This window comes from Platalea leucorodia (assembly GCF_965183815.1).
Source record: "Platalea leucorodia genome assembly, chromosome: 2".
In the NCBI taxonomy this organism is placed as follows: domain Eukaryota; kingdom Metazoa; phylum Chordata; class Aves; order Pelecaniformes; family Threskiornithidae; genus Platalea; species Platalea leucorodia.
Window position 1 is genome coordinate 101,925,141 of NC_138824.1, and position 10,644 is coordinate 101,935,784.

Below are 10,644 nucleotides of genomic sequence, written 5' to 3' on the forward strand. Positions count from 1 at the left end.
TGCATTTTAAACCAGCTCAGAACTCGAACCAAATACTTTTTTTGCATTGTACTTCAGCGCCCTCAGAAAGAGATTGCACAACTGATGCCTATGTAAATCACTCTGGGGTTCCGCAGCTCAAGGACTGCCTTGGTACTGAAAAACATCTAGCAGCAATGAATATTAATGCCTGACAGATCCGAAGCAGCAGCCCTTAAAATGTAATCCTCACTTCCTGGTGGGCAATGATGTTATTCCTCAGCATATTTTAAACTGAGATGGATGGCAAGCAACCTCAGAATGGGGTGGACAAGTGCCAGCTGGATCACAAACCCTTCCCTCTCAGAAACTTGCAGCAACGCAATGCTCTCTGGAGCTACTGAAAACAGCTGGCCTGAAAGACGTTTCTGAATTTCTTTGGATGTAAAAACATACGTTAAGACCTGACAAAATGTTTCATAAATAAAGGACGTATTGGAATAACCATGTATTTTGCTTTGGTACTTCTTCACTCCCTCCACCCTGAAGGCAACAGATGGAAAGGCAGGCTCCCAACCAAGAGGAAGGCAGACCAGCGGAAGGCATTCAGCCCACAGCAGGCCTGCCTGCCTGGGCAAACACACACACATCGCTGCTTCACTGTGGTTTCCAGAACAGCAATTACCCACGCTAAAACTGAAACAGACCCTCGGCCCGCTTTTGACTGCGCCCCTAAAGCCCAGAGGGCACGGTGCAGCTGGGCAGGCCAGGGCTGCTGCGCCATTCGGAACCGGGAGCAAGGTACGCAAACACAGCGCGAGCAGCGCCAGGCCGGCTGAAGGCAGCTTTACAAAACGCGTGTCGCCATCTTCTCCGTGCCTCCCCACCGCTGTAGCATTCAACCCCCCGCCCCCGACGCGTCGCTGAGACCCCAGCAGCCGGGCCTCAGCGGGGAGGGCGGACAGACAACAGCTGCTACCTCACACCGGCCGCCACGGCCGTTAACGGCTAGGGGGCGGGACCTCCGCGTGCGCGGGGGCGTGGCCGCGCGGCGCTTCCCCGCCCCCTCGGCGGGGCGGGCGGTATTTCCCGCCCCGGCGGGCGGCGGGCGTAGCGCGGCTCTGGCGTCACTGCCGCTTCCGGCGCGGGCGGTTTGAAGGCGATGGCGGGCGCGCTCTACCCGCCGCCGGGCCTTGTGGCGGAGCTGGACTCCTCCCTGTCGCTGCTGGAGGTGGGCGGTGGGCGGGCGCCGGCAGAGCAGCAGCCGTCACCGCGGCGGGCGGGCGCGGAGAACGCGGACCTGCTGCCCATGGTGTTCCTCTGCGCCGGCTGCAAGCGGCCGGTGGGCGACACGCAGAGCTGGGTGACCAACGACGAGGAGGCGGGCTGCATCCTGCTGCGCAGTGAGTCCCGCCGCCCCGCCCTGCCCCGCCCCGCCCGGCGGCCGTTGGTCACCGCCCGCCCTCCCTCCCTCCCTCCCCCGGTCTCCGCAGGTGCGGCCGCCAGCGTCTCGGTGGACGAGGAGCGGAAGCTCTCCAAGCGGCCCGGCGAGTGCGGATGGTGAGGCCCGGCCCCGCTCCTGGCCCGCGGGGGTGGTGCGGGGGGGTCCTCACCCGGGCCCTTCCCCTCCTCTCCTGAGGGAGCCGAGAAGCCCCGGGAAGGCGCTGAGGAGAAGCGGGAGTGCCCGTGTTCCCCCGGGCAGGGCCGGGGAGCCTGGGCCTGGAACGCTTCTGTCGGGCGGTCTGTGCAAAACGCTTATGTGTTAGTCTTGCTGCGGTCAGCACGCGCTGGGAACGCAGGCTGGAAGATGAGCGCTTGTAATTACATTGTGTAAAGCAAGAGTCTAAGCTTTAAAAAATCATAATGGATTTTTTTTTTTTAGAATAGGGATGGGGAAAGGCGCTTCTTTTTCTTTTCTCCTGAATAAATGTCACATATTTTACTTGCAGCATGATTGAAACGTTATTCTGCTCTGGCTGCTCAATGACACTTGGCAATATCTACAGATGCACCCCAAAGCATCTTGACTACAAGAGGGATTTGTTCTGTTTCAATGTTGACTCGCTTGAAAGGTAAAGGCAGAATTTTTCTTGGTAAGCCTGCCAGCTAAGCTTCACCCACCAGGCATCTTATTGAGGGATGCTCCTGTTAATATTTGTGGTGTGTCTAGAGGTAGCTGTTTCTGCCGCTCTGTTCCAGAGTGGTTTTCTGTATGACTGCTGTTCGTGTCACAGTGCTGAAGTGTGAGAAACATCATCTGTGTAATGTTAGACAAATTCTAGAAAAAAGAAAATATCAGGGCTGCCTTTTGTATAAAAATTGCATACCACCCAGGAAAATAATGCTAGGTACACAACACAGGAGGGTTCCTTCTCATTTGATCAGAAGGGACTACATATGTGCTCTGCTTTAGACAACATAAAATGAGCCTGTGGTCATAGGTAGTACCAAACAGGCCTGGCTGTAAGCTGTTAGAGGTAAATATCAGCAGAGAACATGGGGAGAGGGGCTTAAGCAGAACTTGAGGTGAGGTCTGACCTGTACTGGCCAAGTCTGCTTTTTCCATGCTAAGGTAGGCAAAAGCAAATCTTAAAACTGAATATGTGCTTGAGGCTCTCGCTTAACTGTCTGACAGTCAAAAACTGTCTAGAAAATGAGGGTGTGCTATTGTATTGGCTTTAATTCGTTTATAGCACTTAAAAGTGGTCTTAAAATATTCTTCAATAACTATATCCTGAATTGAGTCTCCACACCAGAGTGCTTTTATCCAAACATTACTCTAGTAAACAGTGATAGGTTACCTTTATTTCTGCCTGGGCTAGTTTTAATGTTTCTGCTTTTTGTTAAGTTCCAGTTTATTTTGCTGTATCTATGTGGATGTTTACCTTCCTACTCTGGACAGTTTTTTCTTTTTCTCTTTCCACAGCTATGATACTTTGCCTTTTTCATGGTAGTAAAATTCTCTGAAAGACTAACATGGTGACAAAATGGCATTTTCTTGCGCAGTGATGGCGACGGCTGGTACTCCCAGCTAGTGCTACACTGTTCTCAATGTCTGCATAATTTTTCACTATATCCTGTAGCACCAGAATTCCTGACTGTCTCTTGGAGTTCTGACTTTCATAAAGCGATGGTGTCTTGGTAGTTCTGTGCTTGATACTCTTTTCATTCCACCATACAGTTTGCTTACAAGATTACCAAATAGAGGTATTTTTTTGTTGTTGCTGGAATCATGCTTCCACTTTGCTACTGTATTAATAATAATCTCATAATCATTGAGGACAATGGATGAGTCCTACACTTGTTTGTTTTGCCTTCGGAGTGAAAAGTGCATGATCTGAACTGTAGCATATCAGTTACATTCTAGGGTCCTCAGAAAAGCAAGCTCTTGCTGATGAGGAGCCTTTAACTCTTGAAAGTCGAGCTGTCTTGGAAGAGGTGCTACAAAGGGTAAGATTTAACCTTATATCATTCTTTGTTTAAATCACCTCTGTGAAATCTTAATGTCCTTATTTCATCCAGATCAATTCTGTGGGTTTTAACATACACTGTAATGCTTCATGCTATTAATGTCTAGTGTTATGCAAGATTTTCAGTAAATTTGCCTTCAATTTTAATGGTAATTAGCAGTTTCTGTTTACCCAGCACAGCTTTAGATTCCTATCTATGTCTGTCAGTAATTAGAAATTTTGTTTCTAATTAGTTCTGATTCACTTCTCCAGGTTTTCATTTAACTTTTAGTCATGTCTCTTCTGTCTTTCATGTAAACTGACTTAATGCTTTTGCTGTAACTTTGTGTTGAAATATTACATAATAAATACGGTTGACGTTTTGCTCTACTGAAGACTTCTGACTGCAGGTAGCAATCAGTTGGGAGCAAGTGGTGTAACAAAGTTGGCTCTGAAAGCTGACGTCTGTCTAGCAAAAGCTAAATGTGTGGATCTGACACTTACCAGGGTTGAAGAGAATTACAGATTTGAGAAAGTACGGAGAGTTACTGTTAGAGTTGAGTGAACTTTCAAACTATGGAAGCAGCAGGAACAGAATCAAATAGGAATGGTGATGCAAGACCAAACTCAAGCAGTTACTGACATCTACACTTGGTCTTTGTATCATCAAGTTCTGTTTATGACCAAGTATCTTTCCCTGTTTACAGGCAGACACTGTATTAAAGGCTTTGGAGACAAGACTGACTGCTGTTGAATCGAGTATGGCTTCTCTTCACAATAAAGTCTGAAGGAAATTACATGCAGAAAGTTTAACTGCAGGAGAATGATGTACGTGAAACTTATCCTTGTAATCCTCTGGAACCTGTGGGAACATTGCAAAAGCTGTGCAAGGAACTGAAAGACACTGGTGGCTCATGCTTGGTAGAACAATGCTGACTATGAATCTTTGCCATAGACAGAGAGATCCTCCCTCTTCTGTTAAAAGGATACCCCAGAAAGAAACAGAATTTATTAATCAAGCTTCTGTAGGCTTTTGGCTTATATGTAAATATTTATTTAAATTTTTATCTCTGAAAGCAAAGCATTTATCTCCTGACTTCCTTGCTATTCAATATCTACTGACTTCCTAAACCAATTAAAAAAAAAAAATCCCTGTGATGTCTGAAGGAACAACAGATGTAATTTTTCTTGTCTCCACAGCCTTTGCTTGACCTGTGCTCACAGATGGGAATGGCACAATAACTGTATGGGGTGGGTTTTTTTTTTGCAAGCTCAAGGCTAAAATGTAATGTAAAAGAAGCCTTTAAAAGCATTAGATTAAATGGCTTTCCATGCAGTATTGAAGGTCATATGTTTTACAGCTTCAAGGGGAGGAAAATAAACAAGGCTGGTAGCAGCACACCTTTAAGCAAAGCTTGGTGTGTATTTGAGCAATGAATTCAAAATGCTATTTAAGAACACCTGTCAGTATTTTGTTGTTTTAATGCAGATATTTGTTATTTGTCTTTGATCTTCTGTGTATTTAACTAATTGTCAGGGTTTTAGTAGTGTGAGTGTTCCAAGTAATTTTTTTCAATAAAACAAAAGCAAGCAGTTGTACTTTAAAGGAAGAATAATTTTGAGAAGGTTTTTTTGTTACCCAACACTGCTTAATTTTACTACTGCAAGTTTTCAAGCTTTCTCCAAAAACCTGGAATGAATTTCCCACTGTTGTCCCCTATTGGTAAGCACTGTTTCTCTTATAAAAGCTTCTTCCCCCACCTTTTCTCTATTTACTGCTTTGTTTTGAAGTAGTACTCAAGTTTGGCCTGTAGTGATGGGTCTCGTATTCTTTCATGTTCAAGTAACTAAAACATTGTTACTTGCATACCTGCCAAAGGCATTGTTATAAGCACTAATCTTTCCAATCGGATTACTCCAGTGTCACTTTTGAGGCGGTTTCTTCTCTAACAAACTTTTGAATGCTGGTAAGCGATGTAATGGACTTTGTCCTGCATGTCTGAAGGGAACCGTGAACTCTGCCCTTTAATTGAAGGTTGGTTGGTGTTTTTCATTATATACAGTGTATGTTTTTGTTGGGAATGTTAACAGTTGATGGCTTGGTAGGCCTACCTTTTCAGACATAATGCTTTTTCTGTGTATATGTATATATATGTATTTTTAATGTGGATTTCCTTTTCCATTAAGGACAACTATGGGAGCACGGACACAAGCCCATAAGGATCTCTGTAGGTTTTTTTTTTGTAGAGATGTATATGTGTTCAATTTTTTTTAACCAAAGATTGAGACAACAGGGCGTAATCTTTTACATCTCTATTCCAACAAAGCAGCAAAACACAAAGGTGCAAAGATAAACTTGCATGTTTTTCTGATCCTTCCTTATCCAAATCATTGGCATGTTAGAGGTGGGAGATTGAATAACCTAATGTTTATCAACCTGGAGGTAGTTTCTAAGTGGGTTCTTGTATTTCTTCAATTATATTATGAAATAACCATTTTAGATCTACCCTTGATGGAAAGAAGCAGGTTTGCTGGTGTAAGCAGTACCTGTAGCTTTAAACATGTTCCTCCATTAAACAGGGAGGGCAGCTAACTGTGGTTCAGAGTGAGTTCCCTAAATAGATTCACCAGCTGAGTTCCTTCTGAGGCTTGTTTAGGTAGATTCCTAGCACTGATCTCCTGTGTCCTATTTATTGCTACTATGTGTAATGAAAGTAAAGTGTATATACGTAAGCAAGTATTCAAAATAAGAAATGGTTGCTTATCTTAAGGTAAGCATGTGAATTCCGTAACTATTCCTCTTTCCTAGCCACTACGGGGGGAAAAAAATACTGGCTGAAGGAACCCAAAAAGCATAATCCTACCAGTGTGTCCCTGAACTCGGAGGCAGAAATGACTACAAAGAATCTGGATTAGAGTATGTGTTCCTGCAATGGAACATACCCAGGTAACAAGTGCGTGTTAAGTAACCATTTTTCTCCTTGGTTTCCTGTTATGGTCTTCTGTATCTTTTCTTTATTGAATACCTGCATTTGGCATCAGTGTATACTTAGAACAATGTCTCCTAGCATATTGTAGGCGGGAGCTCGAGTACATTAACACAACAGACTCTCTTAAAATAGCATTTCCACACTCTCAAGGGTTGCCAGCTGCTGCTTTGCTAAGGTGTGCAATGAACAGTCTAAATTTAGAATAAATTTCATATGAATGTAGAGATATTTATATCTGCATGGGTAAATGTGTGTATTTGGGTATGTATATTGTTCCAAGAAGCTGAAATAATTTTTACTGTGAAGCTAAATTAGGAGCTAGTATCTTGAGTAGTTAACTGGGCTAAAGGTAATATGATAGAGAATTTTTCTGTTTAAATGTGTAAATGTGTATTATGATACACTTGAATGTTTTTTAAACATTAAGGAAAGCTGTAGTTGTTCCCTAACCAAATATAGTAGCAAAGTTTTTAGTGTGCCAGCAGGATGTATATTATACAGTCACATTTAAAAGGCATTGCTCCTTGCTTAATAAGCAGTACCTATTACTGGGTGACAGTTCCTTCTGTACCCAGCTTCTCAGTTTCTGCCCTTGAATGCAGGATAAATAGAAGTTTAATTCTCCTCTGGGGGAATCTGCATGCCCTATGGTACACTTCCTTATACTTGTCCTAGGCACTTTGTGCATTATGCGCTGGGAGGGGGAAAAATGCCACTTTGAGTTCTTTAACTTTGTATGCAGTTAAATACACCAGGGATTTAGTTCAAGTACAACAGTAGTTTGTAGCTCATTCTAATTACACCCTTTAGAGAGAAAGTAGTGTAACATAAAATACAAGTCTTTGGAGGATTACAACTGAGGTTTCAGTATCCCCTGATTCAAACTTCGAAACGCTTTTCTGTAACTTGAAAACCACCCCAAAACACTGATAAGAAGAAGCAAAACTTCACATGTAGAGAGTCCACTAGCAGGAAAGGAATGAGGATGGGGAAGACTGTTCTGCACAAAGAATGTATTTAAGGATGGATAACGTTGCACATGTTTTCTGTAGCTCATTAGTAAACACCATGGAATTGCCAATTGAAGAAAAGTGGCAAATGCACAGATCTGTTACAGTATGCTAAAAGATCTGTATATGCTCAGAAAAGATGAAAACTGGGAATTACCTTAGATGAGACTGGAGCTTTTATAAGCTGTTTTTGAAGGAGGGATAGGGAACAGACAAGTGAGCCATATTTTAGTCATAACGTTCCTCTTATGACTGTACAGTGCTGTTGGCTAGAGTGTCAGCATATCTGAAATACTGGGTATGTTCTTTAATTATTTAACTTAAACACCTCCTGTTCCCGCCCCCCCCCCCCCCCCCCGCCCTGTGTCTTTAGCCCCAGGTAATGCTGACAAACCTTCATGGGTTTGAATGGGCTCTAAAGCATTTAGCAGCACAGATGTACTCATCCACAAAGGCCTAGGAAACCTGAGGGAACCAATGTGAGATCAGTCTCTCCTTTTTCCACAAGAAACTGGAGCATCCATCAGGGATGGTGAGCAAGCTCCATGCGGAGTTTGGCATCTGGTGGCCTTTCCAGGTTTCTTTCTTTGTTACAGATGACACTGTCATCTGCTGCTGAGGTTAGGATTTCAAAGTTGCCAAGGTGACTCCGTTAGGTCAGGGATGGAGCTGCTGATTGGGGTTTTTGGGTTGGTATTTTTTTTTGATTGCACCAAAATTTCAGGTTAGGGTGGGATTCATAAATTAGGTAGAGATTGCTGTTGTTAGTTTTCCAAACCTCACACTGCAGCAGAGGCTGGACATACCTTCCTGGGAATGTGTCCCAAACAGGCAACGTTCTTCACTGAGCGTGGTAGTTCCTGGCTAATCCATATGATAATTACAGCTCTTGGTTTCAGGAGAGGTCTAAAAGGTGAGGGTCTCAAAACTCTCCTGGCTGTTGTTGGACTCCTGTTTTGGTAATAAAAGCAGTAGAGATAATGAGTAGGAAAGGAGCAAAAACTAATGTTCTTGTCTGGATGGGATTTCTACTCTAAAAAAGGCGTAGAGAAAGCATAGGGAGCAGTTAAGTGTGCATTATATGGCAAGATGCAGTAGAGCAGAGGTCCAGCAGATAGCACTAGCAGTGGGCTGAAAATGGTAATTGCTGTTGTTAAGCTTAAAGCACCATGGATACAGCCGGGGCTTCCTGCAAAGGCACCAAGCAAGCAAGGTGGCTGAAAAGACACAAGGAAAGGGAAGAAGTGCAAGTGCAAAACAAAACTGCTACTCAAGGTGGGACAGATCTTGCTTGGAGGGAGAAGGGAATTGGGGGCTGGGGGGACTGAAATGAAGGTGGAGACACTCTTATGGCTGTACTCTGAATGCTCATGAGAAAGGAGAACACCCCTTGCCTGAGGTTTCTGGATCAGGACTGGTCAGGGTCCCTGTGTCTTCCACGGACAGGGAAAGCGGCTTCTTACCTGACTAAAGGTGGCCTCCTCAGAGACCTGGAGTAGATGTGTAAGGTGAAATGAACCCTTTGGCAGGAACCCCTCCCTCCCTGGTGTCCACTAGCGCCCTGTAGTTTGTCCACTTAAACTTTGAGAATCCACTAGCTGGAAAACTGCCTCCATCAATGCCTCTTTCCCTTCCCTTTCAGCTGGCAGGATAGAGAAAAGCTGAAGAAGTCTGAACTGGAGAAAATATGCCAGAGCAGAAGGAACAGAAGGTGAAGATGAGAAAACTGGCACATAATATCCTGACAGGAAAGCATGATACTGTGGGAGTAAGCATGAAGAAAATAGATGTGTGATTCCAAAAGGAGCAAAGCACCTGAATCGATTTAGTTCCAGAGAGATCTGAACATCAGATTCCTTTAGGCCCTGTGTACACAGGCAAACTGACAGATACAGCTACTGGAGAGTAAACTGACATAGCAAATTGTTTCTGGAATAAAATAACTTTTATTCTCACAAAATGTGTCTATAAGGGGGGGGCGGGGAGAACACCAGAGCAGGCATTGTAGTGCAGATGCATGTTGAGTCCTCTGTATGAGCAAGGTAGCAGATCCTTTGAAAACCCTTCCCACAAGTCTTCAGGGCAGGAAAGGATTGCAGAAAATATATTCCATAATTGAAGAGAGAAAGTCTGTGAAAAATAGTCAATGAAAATTCTCAGAGAGAAAAATAATAGGAAGAAAATAGCAAAAGGAGCTAAATACTAGCAGATTTTTTTTTTACTCAATATCCATATCATCTCTAAGAACTGATAATGTTACACTTGGAATGAACTCTTGGCTCCTCTTACATCGCAATTCTTTGCTCCATATATTGTTAGTGTAATTAATTGCTTTAGCAATCTAGTCAAAATAGTAGCAAGCAGCTATTATTAATCTAGTTACAATTATATCAGCACTTACTGTCTAAATTTTCCAATTATTGCTAGTTCAGGTTACTAATACAACTAAAACTGTTGTATAGGCTTTCTACCACCTCCCCCTCTTCTCTGTGGTGTTCCCCTAGGTGCCTGTGGTCTGCAGCTGAGGGTCGTTTTTCCCTCGGGTAGGGTGGTGCAGGTATTTCAGTGCCCAGGTTCTTCACCAGGTGACGTACTGCTGTTGGTAGTGGGGGGTTTCTTGCGGCGGCTTGATGGTATTCATGCACATTTCCAAGCAGCTGACTACTAGCACATCTTTCTGATTGGTCTACAAATTCAGTAATATAATGTTAACAGGCTAGCAAAATCCATGAACATATATGGTGTAAGGCCTTGGGGTAATAACTGGAGTTGCACAAAACTAATCTAAAGCTGAAAACAAACTAAACATTGAACTGCTAGACAGTTCTGCCGTTACAGCTAAAACAAATTAGACTATAGTCAGCTGACTATGGCAAGGGGTTGATACAGCTACAACCAAGCTAAAGAAGTTCAAGACCAACCATGTTTCTCAAACCCTGAAGTCTTTTATTGCTGTGAGAATACAAGGGCTGTGGCCTGCTGACAGCAACGGCCGCGCTGCCTTGACTGTGCTATGGGGCTGTGACCAAAGTAAGGCTTAGCTCCCCAATGCCAAGCGGCGTCACGCCATCCCGGCAATTCTTTCCGTGTGTCTCCCATGGCTTCCTACCGTGTGGCCGGAGGAGTGGAGTATTGTTGTCAGCTTGGAAATGAGCACAGAAACACAATTGTGTTTTCTTTTAAATTAACAAGAACTCCAAGCTCAGCCAAGTCACCCAGGAGACCAAACCTATGTAA

At 43.9% G+C, this 10,644-nt stretch overlaps 1 protein-coding gene across 1 annotated transcript; it reads left to right on the forward strand.

Moving 5' to 3' along the window:
• Nucleotides 1-1,120: 1,120 nt before the first annotated feature.
• Nucleotides 1,121-4,394, forward strand: MIS18A (MIS18 kinetochore protein A; the record flags this gene model as incomplete). The annotated part of the gene is made up of 5 exons (XM_082337864.1): nt 1,121-1,361; nt 1,452-1,518; nt 1,908-2,030; nt 3,315-3,408; nt 4,115-4,394. 5 exons carry the CDS (start codon nt 1,121-1,123, stop codon nt 4,193-4,195), a joined length of 606 nt encoding a protein of 201 aa, XP_082193990.1. The 3' UTR covers nt 4,196-4,394.
• Between the last annotated feature and the right edge of the window lie 6,250 nt (nt 4,395-10,644).